The sequence below is a fragment of the Palaemon carinicauda genome, chromosome 1 (genome assembly GCF_036898095.1).
Source record: "Palaemon carinicauda isolate YSFRI2023 chromosome 1, ASM3689809v2, whole genome shotgun sequence".
Lineage (NCBI taxonomy): Eukaryota > Metazoa > Arthropoda > Malacostraca > Decapoda > Palaemonidae > Palaemon > Palaemon carinicauda.
This window is the reverse complement of record NC_090725.1, coordinates 154,300,398-154,319,332: the sequence shown is the minus strand read 5'-3', so window position 1 is coordinate 154,319,332 and position 18,935 is coordinate 154,300,398. Positions and strand designations below refer to the sequence as shown.

Below are 18,935 nucleotides of genomic sequence, written 5' to 3'. Positions count from 1 at the left end.
CTGCCATTTAACTCTTAATATTCTTCTGAAGGCTTTGTTCTCAAATCTACAAAATCTGTTAGATATTGTTTCATTGGCATACCATGACTCAAGTCTATACAGTAACGTCGATCTCACTAAACTGATATATACTGATATTTAAATGTAATTCCAAGCAATTTAATTTCCAAATTTTACTTAACCTAGCCATTGTCTGATATGCTTTTTTCAATCTTTTATTGAACTCCCATTCTAAAGACCCTGTATTAGAGATCTCAGTTTCTAAATACTTGAATGATTTCACCTCATTAATCCTTTCTACTTCTAATGATGTTTCATCTTCCATTGCATATTCTGTTCTCATCCTCTCAAGCCTCGTCTGATATTTCATGCATTCTGATAAGAAAGCATTACAAATCCTGTAGTGTTCTGCCAATAAGGACAGCGTCATCAGCAGACTCTAGTTCAGCTAGTATCTCATAACCAATCACGCCAAATCCTTCTCCACCATCCCCAAATGTTCTATACATTACAAAATCCATGAGGAGGATAAACAACATAGGTGACAACATATTCCCTTGGAGTACTCCACTGTTCACTTGAAATTCATTTGGTAGTACTCTAGTAACATAAAAATTTACTTTACACCTGCTATGCTCATGAACAGACTCATTAAAATTTACATATTTAAAAAGAACTCCGTAATAACGGAGGATTCTTAAAAAAAATAGCCGTTGCATGCTATCAAAGGCTTTTCCATAGTCCTCAAATGTCATCTAAAGTGGATTTTTATTTTCTATAAATTGCTGTACAACAGGTCCTAAAATAAGAATTTGGTCAGTACAACTTCTACCTTTTTTAAAGCCATCTTGTTCATCTCCAAGCTTTTCCTCAAGCTTTCTCTCTAACCTCTTTAGAATAAACATTCTATATATGTTCACGCCAACTGACGTAATTACGGTGCCTCTGTAATTATCACAATCAGTCATATCTCCTTTTTCTTACCATTTTCATCAACAATCCTGGCTCCCGTTCATCAGGTTTTTCCTCTTCACGCCACATTCTTCAAGACAATCTTGTAAGTATTCTGGGGGTCATTTCATTTTTGGCCAATCTCATCTCAGCAGTTATTCCATAGTATCCAGGGGTTTTCCATCTCTTTAGCTTTTTAATGAAAGCTTCGACTTCAAACACATTTAATTCATTCACGGGCACTTGAAAGTCTTCCTTAGCTTTAGGTATATCAGTCAAATTACTCCCTTCATATCTCCTTTTCATGACCTCACTAAAGTTTTCCGTCCAGCGTTACTTTTCCTCCTTTCCTGTTGTTATAACTGATCCATCTCTCTTTATGATGGGTATATGCTTCTTCTTCCTTGACCCCGCAGAGTTTTCTTTAATAATTCTATGATCAATTCTTACACCATAGCCACTCCTTAAATTCGTAGCTTTGTCAGCCTCATCTGCTTTTCTATCTAATTATTCTCTCCTGTCATTTCTGGTTTTTCTTTTGACCTCATTATCAATACTAGAATACTTATCATTCTCTATCTTGTGATTTTCAATGCTTACTGGTAACTTCCAACAATCAATATCTGTGTTTATCTCCCTTTTATAGTGTCTCAAGTATCATTTGATATCCATGGTTTTCTCCCTGTAATTGAATATCCTAATTCTCCACTACCAACTGACTGATATATAATTGTCGGCTCTTCATCTATTTATATCAAACATAGGTATTCTATCTAGATTTTTGTTGGCTGCTTTCAGTTCTAATTTCAGTTTGGCAATGAGGATATGGTGATCACTACCAATATCTTCACCTCTATATAATCTTACATTTCTCAGAGTTATCCTTCTTTCTATGTGATCTTTTTGAATTTTGTAGTTGCCACATGGTGAAGTCCATGTATATTTGTGGATTTCTTTGTGTTAGAAAATAGTACCTCTAAATAAAAAGATTGTTTGTTGAACAAAAACTTATAAAATGTGCTCCATTTTCATTTGCCACCTCACCAAGACCCTCAACACCCATCACATTTTCTATACAGTGATTATCATTTCCTGCTTTAGCTTTGAGGTCATCAATCATAAATTTCATATCCCTATCTGGCATCTCATCTATACCAGTCTGCAGTGATTCATAGTATTCATCTTTCCTTTCTTCAGGGGAATCATTTGTTAGTGCATAGAAAACGATAATACTCATATTGCAATTTTTTTATTTACACTTTATAGGCAACAATCTACGATTTACAGCTCTCCACTCCGTTAATGCCATCTCAACTCTAGGTGAAATCCTTTTCCCTAACCCTCCTCCTCCAGCTTGGCCTGGTTCCTCTGAATATATATATATATATATATATATATATATATATATATATATATATATATATATATATATGTATACACACACACATATATATATATATATATATATATATATATATATATATATATATGTATATATATATACATATGTATATATATATATATATATATATATATATATATATATATATGTATATATGTATATAGATATATATAGCGGATTTTGAGCGAAGCGAAAAATCTATTTTAGGGTGAGGTAGCCATGTCGTCCTGATGGAAGTTCCTATTGGGTAGCTTTCTAGGGTATATTTGACTACAGTGATATTCCCAGAGAATTTTACCTTAAGGTATCCAGAATTCTAACTCCTGGAGCAAATATCCCTGAATAAATCTAACAGGGATATCGCATAATATCAGAGGACGTATTCTTGACACGCCACATAGCTATCTTCACCCCGAACAGTATTAACGCTTTGAGGGGTTACAGTGACAAGAATCTAAAATGAGAATGAAAAGAGAGCCGTTCATAAGGTATCTCTCCTATTCCGTTTCCAGTGTGTATCTGACGAAGACGGCAGCGCCATCTTCATTCCTTGTAGCGATACATGAGGTGCTACAGATACTGTATTATAGGGAGGGGTTAATAAGCCCTTTTTTACAATAAAAGGAAGGGCGGGTCCATCAGGATGACATGCTAACCTCACCCAAAAATAGATTTTTCGCTTCGCTCAAAATCCGTTTTTTGGGTTCAGGCCATGTCGTCCTGATGGAAGTATACCAGAGCATTACTGTATCTGTGGATTCTCAATCGGTGCCGTACCCTCAAGAAAGTATTTTCCTAGTCCGTCTAGACCTAGAGACCTATGATGTTACCGTTATACATCATTTCATCTAAGCATGAACTATATTAGTGCTTCCTGCCCCCTACAGGGAAGAGTCGTACTAGACTCTGGAAAAAGTCTTGAGGAGTACATATTAACTATGAATGACAAAATGGCAAGCTTGTATAGTGGTCTCGCCCTATACATTATAAAGCAAAGTTTATATAAGAGTCACCAATGTCAGTATGAATTCCTGACATCTCCCCCAGTGTGTCTACTCTTATTAAACTATCGGACAACAGTTGTATCCGTATAGGAACAAATTTTGTATCTCTACCACCAACCCCATAGGGTACAACGTTAATCTTTCCTAAGGAAGGGTTAAAGCGAGTGGATTTTTGCTTGAAGAAAGGAACAATCTTAAAAGACATTCCATGTTAAAATTATCCATATTTTAAACATAATGGTCAGTACATTTCTAATAAAATGAGTGTGGGCGAACAAAACGCAGGGTTCACTATGAACTATTTTATTAAAAATTCAATAAACATAAATATCAGTCAACATTTATAAAATTTATAAAATGTGGACGATATCCATTAAAGCATAAAGAAAACAGTAAACAGAAAATATTGTTTCGTCCAAAAGGAAACAGATTTGCCACTTTAATCGAATTATTAATAATATTGATACAGTCTGTATTACTGTTTATTTACACTAGCATAAGAAACGCTTGGCACAAGTGTCCGTATTATGTTTTTAGTTCACCAAAGTCAATGGAACAGTTCGTAAGGACACGTTAGTGGCCTATCACTCACTGTGTACTACTATGAGATTCAGGGCCTCTGTAACACGGTTTTTTGGACTTTGCTCCTTATCAATGCATCGGATGTAGCTGAAAGTTGACATATGTATATTTTACAACCACACCCAAATTTTGTCAGCATTATCAATAACCTAAACCCGATAGCTTTAATTTTTATAGAGTAAAAATGATCTAGCCGACGCCATGGCCAGTGATAACGAGCCAAGAGTCGAAAACATTTATTACGTAAGCAAGGTAAACACCTTTTGACAAAATTTTGCCCCGCCCATCCACCGGACACCCATTCACCTTCTTCCATCGGCTCTGGAACCCATAACAGTCAAGAATGGCTAGCAGGATTTGGAATTGCCCCTGTGGTTGCAAAACTGCATTTGTCTTACGACTTGCAACTTTATACAGTCAAGAGAAAGCCCGTGGCCATATTTACTATTGCCTGAATAGGTAATCATTCAGTTTCTAGTTTAAATCCAATGTTTATGGTCTGATTTGTATTTAGTGTAATATGATTTTGATAGTTGTAATGTCATTCAGGCTTTTGAACATTTCCATTAACTATTCACTATGCTACCAAGAGAGAGAGAAAGAGAGAGATTGTTTGTAGACAGTCTTTATATAACTATTTTTGTGAAATAAGAATTTGGTGCTAAAATCTCAATCAGACCAACTGATCATCCGATATAATTTTTTTTTTCTTCTTAGGCCGTACGACCCTGTTGGCTATGTTTTGGGCATGACTGCAATTTGTAAATAAATCATGAATAGTTTTAGGAGTTTTATTTGTACATCTAATGGGAATTTATAGAAGTAAAGTGAACATAATTCATTTATCCTTTAAAATAATTACTACATGTAGCAAAACAAATAGTAGTAAAGATGATAATGCAATGAAGGAATGATACCAAACTTTATCTTTAGCTTCAACATCGGCAATAACATACCCAGTTGCCATACATTTGTCAGCTTAATGAAATAACCTATCATCTAATGTTAAACTTAATTTCTGAGGAGGCCATGGCTTATTGCACAGTGAAAAAACACGACAAAGATTTTATGAATGGCGGAACGATACATAAATGTGGGTGGGGTATCTGCTAGCGTAGTAATACTACTGTAGCAGTAGTGCCGCAACAGTAGTATACATGGATTAAACGTTTAGGCCAACTGCTGGGATCCTTGAGGATCATTTAGCACTTCTTACAATTACTCGAGAAATGAGTTTTTATAGCCAGAATTTAAATTTTCTGATCCAACAATGCCCATGATAGCCTTCAGTGTTATCCTGAATTATAATGAGGCTAAAGTGGGTGGAGCCTCATGAAGTCATCATTCTGACGATAATTATTGGTGAAGGTTTAAAGCCAAAATACGTTACGGCTATTTTTTTTTTTCAGTAAATAGGTAGGTAGATAGACAATGAATAAAAATTGCTTGACATGGGATATAGCAGTTATCAAATCAAGCTTGTCTACTTCGTTTTTGAAAATTACCAACTATTCCCTACACCTTGTCAATCTGATTGTGAACTATAAAGTAGACTGTAATTTCTTAGGAAACTTATTTTGGAAGTTAGACTAATAATCGAAGTGTTTTTGTATTTATTAACATATTTTGTTGATTTGTTCATTATGACAATTATCAGTGAAGAGGTTTCAGAGTTCATAAAGGTGTACTGTTTTGCTTTTATTTAAACTTTTGTGTCATTGTTGGCAGAGGTATAGCCTTCGTTACGTATAGCCAATCATCGATCGAGAAAGAGGGAAGAAATGCCGTCATAAGTTACGTAACGAGTGCGTTCGAAACGTTTTCTCTGAGTAAGTTGGCCCGTCTTCAAAAAACGTAACTTTTACATTATAAGTACCAAATTTATTCAACCTACGTAATGCAGAATATAGTCAAAATTTATGTGTAGATATAAGGTGTATTCTGAAGAAGCGTTATATTTATGAAATTCTTAGATAAAAAATTATTGCGAAAAAACCGTGTTACAGAGGCCCTGAATCTCATAGTAACAGTCTGTGACTACACACCCACCCTCTTAATTAATCGTCCCAAATTAATTTCACTGTTCCTCACATATTTAAACAGCAGGTTTAAGAATTCTACCTGCTGCTACCACAGACCTCTTGAGTTGCTCCACTTGCTTCGCATAGTGCATAAAGAACACCTTGGATGACTACCAGCCGGTGTACAAACGAAGATGTTCAAAGTCCATATAATTAAGGAGATTTTATGGAAGAGGCAACTTTCCTCGGATCATGACTTGCGGGAGTACTGTCTGGATCCGTTCTGCGAATAACATAAGTGAGTTTCGCCCTTAGTTGTTTCAGAGATAAATTTGAACCCGAGGTTTCTCCTCTGAACAGCTGTCCTCCCTTAAAGTCTGAAGTTCTATGAAGATAGACCTTTAGGAACTCCACTGGACATAGAGATGCATCTTCCTTCAGAGGGCAGATTCTCTAGGGACCCCACCTGTTGGTGGGTAGCTCGTTCTTGGTAAGAAACGTTGGGTCTGGAAATAGATTCAGTTCTCCCTCCAAGAACTGGACGTGGCCTTCCTCTCTAGTGAGAGCCACTATTTCACTAACTCTGGCCCCCAAAGCGAGTGCAAATAGTAATATGACTTTTTGAGTCAAATCCTTCTAAGCGCACTACTTATTGTTCATTATTTAGGCAAAATTAAGAATCTTATCTAGTGACCATGAAAAGGGTCTTGGAGGCGCTGAAGGACTAAGCTTAGCATGGGCCTTCAGAATTCATCAAGAACGTCGTTAGAAAGGTCGACCTGAAAGGCATATAGTATCGGTCTTGCCAAGGCAGACTTGCACATTGATATTGTGTTGGCTGCTAAACGCTGCTCATGAGGGTGAATGAAGAATGATCAACAGATATCTGTCAAGATTTCTTTTTGGTTTCTTCGCCTTGAAAAAGGACACCCGCTTCTTCCATGATGCCTCATATTGTCTTCTGGTTTCCTCCAAAAAGACTATACGGGCTTTTGATACCCCGAATCTTTTTCTCATCGCTAAGGAGAGAAAATCATGAGATGCAGGTTCCAGGTTTTCTGTGATGAAGCGAAGACAGTCGACTTCTGTACTCGCTGAGACAGGGTTGGATCCTGTAGCGGTACAAACTTCAGTTGTAGTTCCAATGCCAGAGGGAACCACACGCTGTTTGGCCACTTGTGGGCCACTATTGCCGCTTTCCCTTTGAAGGATCTCAGTTAGTCAAGGACCTTCAAAAGGAGGTTGTGTGGAGGGAACAGGTAAATCCTGGACCATCTGTTCCAGTCTAGGGACATAGCGTCCACTGCCTCCGCTAGCAGATCCTCGTATGGGGACACATAACGATGTATTTTCTTGTTGTCTTTCGTCGCAAAGAGGTCTATCTGCAGTTCCGGGACTTAACTCAAGATGAAGGAGAACGATCCTGCGTCTAGGGACCATTCTGACTCTATTGGTGTAAACCTGGATAGAGCGTCTGGTGTCAAGTTGCGGAACCCTTGAATGTGAACTGCTGACAGGTGCTATTTCTTCCTTTCCGCCAAACTGAATATGGCCAACATCACTTGGTTGATTTGAGGCGACCTCGACCCTTGTCGATTCAGGCATCTCACTATCACCTCGCTATCTAGAACGAATCTTATGTGGGTCGAGTGGCGAGGAGATACTTTCTTTAAAGTCAGAAGTACTGCCATGGCTTCTAGAAAGTTGATGTGAAATGACTTGAAAAGATTGGACCAAGCTCCTTGGACTCTCTTCTGGTGAGAGTGGCCTCCCCAGCCTTCCTTTGAAGCGTCTGTATGGATAGTAACTGATGAGGGAGGAGGTTGAAGAAGTATTGAATTCTTCAGTTGCTTGGCTTTGGACCACAGCTTGAGAAGCGTTCGCAGTCGAGTCGGTAGTGGTCTCATTAGATATCTTTGCGCGCTTGATGCGTGTTTTCTCCAGACTCCTGTTGCATCCTTTAGCTGTGCTCTTAGCACTGGATCTGTTATCGAAGCAAACTGTAGAGAGCCCAGCACTCTCTCCTGTTCACGTCTTGATATCCGTTTGGATTTCAACAGTCTCTTGACAGATCCTGCTATTTCTTACCTCTTCTTCCCAGGAATGGAAAGTCGATGTGACTTCAAATTCCAGTGGATTCCCAACCACTAAGATTTTTTAGCTGGAGATAGTCGAGACTTTTTGATGTTGGTCTTGAATTCCAGATGTTCCAGGAACTGGATCACTATCTTGGAGGCTTACATGCATTCAGTCCTGGATGCTGCCCACACCAGCCAGTTATCCAAGTAGGCCACTACTTGGATCCCCTTTAGGCGTAATTGATGGACGGCTGCGTTCGCAAGCTTTGTGAAAATCCTTGGGGCTATGTTTAGCCCGAATGGCATGGCTCTGAAGGCGTAAAGTCTTCTTTGTAACTTGAAGCCTAGGTACGAGGAGAGGTGCCGATTAATTGGAACGTGCCAATAAGCGTCAGACAAGTCTATAGAGACGGTATATGCCCTTTTGGGCAGTAGGGTCCTTATGTGTTGGAGTGTGAGCATCCTGAACTTGTAGTTCACTATGAACTTGTTGAGTGGCGACAAGTCCAGAATGACTCTGAGTTTTTCTGAGTCCTTCTTTGGAACACAAAACAGCCTTCCTTGGAACTTGATGGACTTAACTTTTCGGATTACTCTTTTCTCTAAGAGTTCTCAGACATATTCTTCCAGAACGGGGGTAGAGTGTTGGAAGAACTGAGGAAATTGAGGTGGAGGACTGCTCCAGCTCCAACCTAGTCCATTTTTTATTAGGCTGTGGGCCCAGGGATCGAAGGTCCAACGATCCCTAAATTGATGTAGTCTCCCTCCTACTGGAAGCATCTCACTTCTGCTGTTGTGGACCTGAGGCCTTGCCTCCTTGACCGTGTCCTCCCCTGAATCCCCTTCCCCTTGAAGGGCGTCTAGAAGAACCTCTGGCTGTTCCTCTAGCTTTTGAGCGAAAGGAAGAAGTCTGCCTTTCAAAAGCTGGGTAAAAAACCGGGGACTTCACTTGTGGAGGTACCAAGTGGTACATGGTTGGAGGTTGTGCCACTATCTGAGGCACCGCGGTCACAGGAAGTTGCTGTTGTTGCTGTCGGTAGGGCTTAGCTGGCTGAGAGGATAGCCTAGGGCTTTTTGTCTTCTTCTTGGGTTGGGGACCCTCATCCGGAGAAGACTTTCTCTTAAGATTTAAGCCCCACGTTTTGAGAAGGTTCCTATTCTCCGGGGCGGCCTTGTCTACTACCTCTTTAACCACTTCGTTGGGAAAGAAGTTCTTACCCCAGATGCAAGAGGAGATCAGCTTCCTCGGTTCATGCCTCACCGTAGCCGAGGCGAACACGAACTCTCTACAGGCTCTCCTAGCTTTAATAAAGCTATAGAGATCCTTCGTAACTGTGGCCAGATGGGTTTTGGCCACAACCATTGACATGTCCTGGTTCTTGGGGTCACTTGCCATCATTTCCAATGTCGTTTGCAAAGACATCGATGCCGCAAGTCTTCCTTTCGTCTCTTGCTCTCTGCGCAAGAGAAACTCTGACAGTTTTTGGAAGTGTCTCACCAAACTGACGTTCGGCAATATCAGCTTCCAGCTTCCCGAATGAGAAGGTAAGGTGGACGTCCTTCCAGTCTTTTTGGTCCAAGGGTAAGGTCAGGGATTACGGCTTGCATTCCTCCAAGGAGGGGCATGGTCTCCCTGCCTCCGCCGCCTTCAAGGCTGCCTTATATCCCTTTTCCATGAAGGGAAAGGCTCTGGTTGGAGAGGCCACAGAGGAGGGAAGCTTCTTACTCAAGGCTGGCACCTTTGACTTCATGAAGCCCCTCTCTTTCATAGAGCTCGCTAGTAAAGCCTGTGCTTTACTATGGTCAAGGACTATGACCTCCTTCGGCTCCGTCTCCTCCTTTGAGGCTGGCTCCTTCCTAAGACGGACATAGCAGTCCGGGTAAGAGTCTTTGTTGGGCCAAAATTCCACATCCTCCAGGGGAATTGAGCCCAACTTCTCCGATATAACAATCTTCCTGGTTGTCATTGGCATGTGATCGGCATACCTCCAAGGATTGGTATCCGAGCACAAAGGAAGATCCTTCACGTTGAGTTACTTCTGGGGCCCACGTGATGCTGCGAGTCTGTGTATCTCCAGTTTCATCACAGCTTCCTTTTCATCATTCTTCTTTTGAATTTGTTGAATCATCTCAACAATAGAAGAAAGAGTCCTTCCCAGATCACCTAGGATAGCAGACGATGTAGAGGGAACAGATTCCGGGGCCGGAACCGATGTAACCGCCACCTCGTCGATTTCTTCCTCTTCTATTTCTGGAGCCTGGGTCAGCTCCTCCTCCTGACCTTCTCCCAGAAGGCCCTTCTCTGTAAAATCTGACACTTTTGACATCCTATCGTCCAATTGGATGCCTTGAAGGGCGGTCGAGACTTCAGAATCTACCGAATTCTGGACAGTTGGTATCTCCTCCTGAGGCTGAGGAATGACTGCATCAGTCGATGCCTTAGGGAAAAGGTTTTTCTGAAAACCCCTAACCCAGGTTAGTAACTTTTCCCTAGCAGCATCCCTTGACTCCGCCGACTTAGGGGTGTCAAATTCCTCTGTAATCAGGTTAGAATATATGATACATACCTGAGGGTCCCAATACCGGAGATCACCTTTAGAAGCTGCGCATACTGCGTGCCTCCTGCATAACTCATGTCCACAGAAGTTCTTACTGCGGACATTACAGAACATACTCCCGCACTTCGGATGGTCCTCCTGTAAAGAGAAGATAATCCATGAGTATCAAGTGAAGGCTTTTCACTTATTATTAATACATGTAGCTTATACAGTAAAGCTAGAAAGGAAAGAAAGAAAGACACATACTTGTATTTCCTGCCCAGCCAATTGCTGTAACCTCCCAAGATATTAAAACTAAGGTTAATTCTTATTCCAAAATACCTTATATATTTTCCTAAGCGGAAAGTTAAGGTGTAGCTCACACCTTGAAATAAAGTTTTAATATACGGGATAGAATAAATACAGAAAGATCTCACTTTCTATATATTGTATAGTCTCAACAAAAGGTTGTACAAGATAATATTAAGTATGTTGGAAGAACTTTAGTGTTACAACAAACTCTGTACTGTAGTTTTATTAATGCAGTGTGTACTACACCACAAATATAGTAACTACAGTACATCGCATGCTGTCGTGCCGGCCGGCATTTACCCCTGTATAGTTCAAAGGTATGCTACCTTCAACTAATAGGCGGCAGGTCACTGGTTCGCAAATGTGTGCCGACTGGCAACTGAAAACACTATCACCCGACTGCCGGCCGCTAATCGTAGTGGCTGGCAGATCTCGGGATGTGTTTCTACTGCCGGCAGGCAAAGGTAGCGATGCCCATGCCAGCCGGCAGTGAGTACGAACCAGAGAACCTCCACTTACCTGGCTGCCGGCCGTTTAAGCCAGCAGCTGGGCTAGGAGTACAAAACACTAGCAAGAGAAACAGTATGGATGTAAGGTTATAAGGCGGCATTGCCATACAACCTTCATCCAGAAAGAGTGAATATATGGAAGGGGAGAATGTAGCATTCAGGCTTCCTATATATCCATAGCCTGCCGGGCTCTACCAGCAGACACGGAAGGGAGACCAAGGGAGGTCTGGGGTTCACTCTGCAGAAGAAAAAGGCTCTCTGCCGGCCGGCAATAACGTGCCGGCCGGCAGAGAGCTGAGCCGGTCCCCCATCCTAACCTACACTAGGTACAGAAGTAGAACTGCGGCCAAGAGATGTGATGGCTAGGCCATCACTAAAAAAGAGAGGGGGAACAGGATAAGGGTCCTGTAAACTTCGTTCTAGTATGAGACACACCCAGCAGTTAGGAAAGCTCATCCTAACCTAGAGTTTGTCTATTAGGGAGGAAGGTTGGCAATACTTGCTATCCTCCTCCATACCAGAACAAAGTTAGGTGTAGTTATTTCGCCAGGCAACGGAGAAAACTCATTCTCCAGCCCGAGAATAACAACACAGGACAGTCTGCTAGCCCACTAGTAGAAGGAATCATCTCGTACAGAATCCTTCAGATGTGGGCTAGGGAAGCAAAGCCTCTTGTGTCTGCACCTAACCTAGCAAAGGAAACTCATTCTCTATGCTAGGAAGATGCAGACCACAGACTAGAACTCTGATGTTCTGCCCCAAACCCAAAACCAGTTACTCTGGTCAGGACAGACATATCCTAGTATAGTTATGCCTGAATATTATTCAGATAGACCCACTAGGTCTAGGACTAAGCCTAAGGCTTACTCAGAGGGAGAAAGGGATTGAACTTAGTCTCCGGAGGAGAAAAGAACAACCGGGGATGTGTGCGAAAGTATACTAAAGCCTCATAGGCTACTAGCCTAGGTGCGGTGAGAATCGATTACCTAAATCACCGAAACTCTCTCGTATACAATCTTGGAGAAAAAAATTCAACAATGTCTTACATGTATAAAATATTTGCCTATAGCTTCAATAACATAACACTCGGAAAACTTATATCATGCATGACAGTACTAGGGCCAGACGCCTAGGCTACTAAAACCTCGTGAATGGCAAGATCGGTTACCTAAATCGCCGAACTGAAAACTAACGGCATCATATAAGAATTCCTAGAGGAGCTAAATAGCTAGATTTACTAAAGCATAAAAACCGGGAACGTCGCTCTGGCAAACTAAATGACCCATGCATAGCGAGCGACAGCATCCAGGATGCCTCCGGTAAGCAACAGCTATTGTTTACATTAATATCACTTTTGATTTAATTCAAAACGACAAGAGCTTACATTTATACAAAGTAAAGATAATACTCAACTTTCCAGAGGCAGAAGGGGCGGGAGAAAGCATCATAGTGTTGAATAATATCCAAAATTACGAGAAATCACAAGGGAAAACACCGAGTAGTAGAGCTACACGAAAAGGAATAAAGATGGCGCTGCCGTCTTCGTTAGATACACACTGGAAACGGAATAGGAGAGATACCTTTTGAACGGCTCTCTTTTCATTCTCGTTTTAGATTCTTGTCACTGTAACCCCTCAAAGCGTTAATACTGTTCGGGGTGAAGATAGCTATGTGGCGTGTCAAGAATACGTCCTCTGATATTATGCGATATCCCTGTTAGATGTATTTAGGGATATTCGCCCCAGGAGTTAGAATTCTGGATACCTTAAGGTAAAATTCTCTAGGAATATCACTGTAGTCAAATATACCCTAGGAAGCTACCCTTTGGGAACTTCCATCAGGACGACATGGCCTGAGCCCAAAGAAAAAAAAAAAAAAATATATATATATATATATATATATATATATATATATATATATTTCCTTGATCTAAGATTTACAAAGCTTGCTTACCAGAATGTACGAAATATCACATGAAGTCGGGCTTATGTTAAATGGAAGAAAGACAGAGAGGATGAGAATGGAATATGCAATGGAAGCTGAAATATCATTGGAAAGAGAAAAGAGTAATGAGGTAGAATCATGAAAATATTCAGGAACTATGATCTCTAATACAGGATCTTCAGATTATGAGTTTAATGAAAGATTGAAAAAACAAATCAGACACTGGCTAGGTTAAGTTAAATTTGGAAATCAAATCGCCTGAAATTATATTTAAAAGTGGAGCTGTATATCAGTTTAGTAAGATCTGTGTTACTGTATGGACATGAGTCGTGCTGTGATAATGAAACAGATTTTGTAGATTTGAGAACAAAACCCCCAGGAGAAGTATATTGGGAGTTAAATGGCAGTACAGGATTAAGAATTAAACTATAAGAGAAATTAAACGAGTGCCATATATGGATGAGATCTTAGTGAGGGGTAGATGGAGATGGTTTGGGCATACTCTTCGCACTCCCCAAAAGAGGTTAGTTCACCAAACTTTCAACTGGGCTCCACAAGGCACTAGAAGAGTTGGAAGACCTAAGCCTCCATGACTGAGAAGTATGAAGCCTGAAGTAGGAGATGAATGCAGAAGTATTGATTTAAAAATCAAGATAGAGACGACTGGAGAAATCTAACCAAGGCCCTTTGCGTCAGGCATAGGAGGAGACTATGATGATGAAAATGAAGTTTTCTTTAACAATCCCCTTACAACATGCTTCACTTTGGGCCATGATATCCAAAATATATTTCATAAATTCATTCTCCACTTTGTGTAATTCCCCAATCTGATTCATGGTTTTAACATTCCAATGATCAATTTTTTAATTTTCCTTGAGTATTTATAATCCAAGAGATTCTTAGCACCTTGCTACGCTCGGGATAATTCAAAATATAGCTTCTGGATTAATTTTGCACCTATTATTGATAAAAATATTTCAAGTAATGAGAGGGGACTGGTATGCGTGAACAAAGTTCACTAGGAAAATACAAAACCTCTTGCATGTTTACACTTCAAACTTAAAACAATGAGCTTTGTAGACCAGTACACGAATTCGTCAAACGCATCTGAAAGGTACAATAACTTTAGACTTTCAAACATTGGACATTGTTGTAAATATATATGTATTATTCCATTGACATCATAATTATTGTTTAGCGATGACATTGATTTATGTGGCTGAGTATGTAAAGTTCCATCATCATGCAACAAATAGCAAGATACATCATAATGTCAATGAGGTGATGTCCATATAAAGGGTAATAGTAATCATAGCTGAGGATGGAATGTAATATTTTTATTACTCCTATTTTCAAATATTCATACTGCCCTCAAGCCAAGAACTGAATGTTTCACAAGACCTCTAGAACAGTGTTAAGGATGTTAAACATTCGAGTGAGTGACTGAGTATTTCAGAAGATGCTAGACAAAGTGAGTACTGTTTGACTAAATATATTTGATTATCAGATGTCACTAATACATTATATATTGATTATTTGCGTGAAAGAACGTGCCAAAAAGCATGTACATGTGTATGATCTCTATGCATATTTAGACGCACACACACACACACACATATATATATATATATATATATGTATATATATATATATATATATATATATACAGTACACACACATATATATATATATATATATATATATATATATATATATATATATGTATATATATATGTATATAGATATGTATATATATACATATATATATGTATATACATATGTATATATATATATATATATATATATATATATATATATATATACATATAAATTTATATATATATGTATATATATAGACACACATTTATATAAATATATATATATATATATATATATATATATATATATATATATATATATATATATATATATATATATATATATTCATGATTATAAGCTTATGATTCTTGAAGTTAGTCGAAGTCGTTAATGACAGGTATAATAGGAAGGATGTCAATAACTGTCTCATCAAGGATATTATGATAGTTCCGGTTAGTATCGAAATGCTCAGTGTTGCGATTTAGAATCTCAGTCTGATTTATGAGGATGGTTGAGATATCTGGTGTGCTTACTTGGGTGATTGTGTTTTTCTTAGGACCACAAATGGACTTGATTGCATAATAAAACCCTTGTATGCTGCTTTGTCGTAATTAAGGCTTGAATTTCCTTAGCCCTTTCCACTCACCAGCAGTTCTGTAGCATACATATTTAATTTGACGTTATGTATGCAATCTCCAGTCCCTCTCTCTTTTGGCCAGTGGAGAACCTTATGGAGTTGTAAAATAGGAATCATGCACTTATGGTGTTTGGTGTCCGACTTCTCATAAAACCAGTGTGCATAAGGGCACTTAGTGAAGATAATTATTGCTTCTGCATCATCTCATTTAAGCTTACAGATCTTCCCCCAAAGAAGTGTCTGGATCATCTCCATGAATTTAGGTTAAGAAAGAGAGGCTCACAGAAATTTAAGCCCGATAAGGATCTCTTATGATCTGTTTTATTAGTGCATCATAGTTCAATTTCTTAGATGTAATATACTTGAATATTTGATGTCAGATTTGGAATTTAAAGATGGATCTTACTATTTGACTATCTGTCCAATAATCCACAAAACAGTTAGAGATTGGAGGTAAAATTTAAAGTTTCAATGTCCTCGAAATGCTCATCAGAACATTAAATTGGCAAACCCAACACCCATAACTGTGATGCCCAAAAGAAACAGTAACCTCCTCAGAAAACTGCTTAAACCTAGGTGGGACTCAATCTGTCATTCCTGCGGATGGAAAGCTGGTTCATTATCACTTCTCTTGCTGGTTATGCATCTATGTTTTTTTTCAGCTGTGTTATGAGCTAAAATATTGTGTTTGTAGTGAAAAGACTGTACACAGTGCACAGGAACAGTATAAAGGAACTTACTATATATATTGTCTGTGCCATGATGACCTGTGGCATCTCCCCATAGAGCCTTGTTTCTCCTATACTGAGTATTGAAATCTTCAAATAAGATATTCTTGTTCATTATGTGGATACCTTTTAGCACTGCAACAAGGATTCAGTAGCATTTATATTTAGTCATTTCATCAGCATCCCGTGTTGGGTGTAAGAACTTACGAGTGTTATGAAATGTCCATTTGCTAGTGGAATATGTCATAAGTCTTTCAGTGATGTCTATGGAAAGTGTTTTGGTCTCAACAACAAAGCTCATGCAATGACTTCTGAGATAATCCTTTGGTAAGCTTCTCTAGAATTTGTATCCCTCACCTACTTTGGCAAGAGAGTCCTCACCTTGGAGGTAAATCCCACTTAGTACAGTTATATCCTTATTGCATCTATGAAATTTGCTGGCATCTACTGCAGTTTTCCTTGCTAGTATTGTAACTTTAACAGAATTCTGATCTATGAGGATCGAGGATCCCCATGTTCGAAGTTCGTATGATTACTTTATGCTTAATTTTTGTGTGATCACATAATATGCTGTTAGAATTGTTTTGGCTAGACATTTAAGTTAGCTTTGGAGTAAACAATATTTGGACTTCCTCTAGGTACCTCCCACTAGATGGGTGAGCTGTGAGACTCCATAAAAGAGCAGTTTGGTTGCAAATGAAGCGGATTAAGATTTGGGCCGCAGCAAAATTTTTCCATTTTCTAGAAACTGAATCCAACATGAATTGCCTTTCACGCCAGTCCCAATGTAGACCACCTCCTACCACCTGGCCCCATCGCCAGAGAGACTTCATAATTGACGATGATGCGTTGAAGTGTATGAAAAACTATGTGCTCGCCCTGCAAAAATATTAAAGGGAGATTAAGGTTTAGGTATGGGCATAACTCACTAACTTAACCTAGCCACGCAATGTCACATAGTAAGGAGAAACCTTGACAACCTAGCAGGAGACTGGTTAATAGTCACGGAAGTAAGTAGTCTTACTCAAATATCTGTCCTCAGTGCAAGCTTCAAACTTATGGAAGCATCTGTAGCTTTCATCTCAGACCACAAAGCAATGGGATTATTCCGATGATCTAACCCATGGGTCGAGATGGTTTGTCTGGGTGTGGAACAGGGCCAGCAAGTGAAAGTGGAGGTGTAAGCGGTGAACATTGTTCTTGGGCCATCCTGTGAGGAGGGGATTGCTGCATTAACAAAGAAATCACACCTCCTTGCAACTTCAGACACATCTGAAACGGAGTAATACAGCAAATAAAACCTTATTATAAGAACGTATCGAGTCTTCTTATGAGGTGCGACCCAAAAAAACTTGTCTCAAGTGAGCTAGGTCCAAAAGACTTAGTACAGTGTAGCTGGTGCAACAAAATATCCAGTTTCATATTAGCTAGTGCAGAAATCATTAGCATGACAAAAGAGCTAGTCTTAACAGAGCTAATTTTAAGAAAAATGTAGTGTTGTTCAGCCGAGTAATGGGGTAGTTAGTTGAATGAAATATACTTTGCTCTTAGCCATTATATTTTTTTTTTTCCAGCAGGGCAGGTTTTTTTCTTTTTTTATAAAATAAGCATATAACAGGTTTTAACATATCAATGATACTTTTAATTAGACAACGTTTTTAGAGATAGAGTAGAAAATACTGATCAATGATAAAATTCCTGTAAAAAAACACTCAATAATAATAATAATAATAATAATAATAATAATAATAATAATATAATGAATAATAAATAACAATAAATGATAATGAATTATAACAAATGATAAATAATAAATAAATGATAAAGGATAAAGGATAAAGGATAAAGAATAAGGGAAAATGGATAAAGCATAAAGGATAAAGGATAAATAGTAAATAATAATAATAATAATAATGATAATAATAATAATAATAAAAACCTTCAATATGTTAGAGCTGATTATTCGTAAAAAATCTTTAGTATATATTTCGTTATGCGAGTGATTTTTTCTCTAAATGGCCTCCTCTTTTTGGAATACTTTATAAAACGCCATATGATTGGATGAGCAGTGTCATACATTCCATGAATAACTTGTCACTTGTCCTTGCTTTGTAATTTTCTGTTCTTTCTTAACTGATCCACAATTCGATGGGTAATATGGGTATTCTTCTTTCTCATCTCTATTGTCTACCAATGTATGTACGTGTGGTTCAAAATGTTCATAATATTTGTATGTCTTCATCCAATTGTAAACGTTCGAGGTCTTCATTTAGCTCCTCATATGCATCTGTCACTTGACCAAAATTAAGAAACGCAAAGGCTGCAGGCATCTTGCAATAATGATATCAGCTGGTAACAGATATATGCTGTAGCTTTTTGTCAATCCACTGTTTTGTACCTGTCTCCATATTGGCTGTGACAGATGAGAGAAACATCCGGTTATATATGCATCAGGAAACGCATTCATAAAAGCATTAAAGCATTAATAGCTGACTTTTCAAAATCTAAGATTACGTTTTCAGTGTCACTGCCCGGACGCTTGTCTTTCAGAATCCTAAATGTTCTTAAGTTAACAGTTTTATCTGGCATCACAATATAAACAGATGAAAATAAAGGTTTTCTTAACACCAT

The 18,935-nt window shown here is 38.8% G+C and overlaps 1 protein-coding gene across 1 annotated transcript; it reads right to left on the bottom strand.

Moving 5' to 3' along the window:
* Positions 1-1,692: 1,692 nt before the first annotated feature.
* On the bottom strand, positions 1,693-2,188 carry LOC137619295 (craniofacial development protein 2-like). The gene is made up of 2 exons (XM_068349485.1): positions 1,996-2,188; positions 1,693-1,904 (listed from the first exon to the last, which is right to left on the bottom strand). The coding sequence occupies exons 1-2, from the start codon at positions 2,186-2,188 to the stop codon at positions 1,693-1,695; spliced, it is 405 nt and encodes a 134-aa protein (XP_068205586.1).
* Between the last annotated feature and the right edge of the window lie 16,747 nt (positions 2,189-18,935).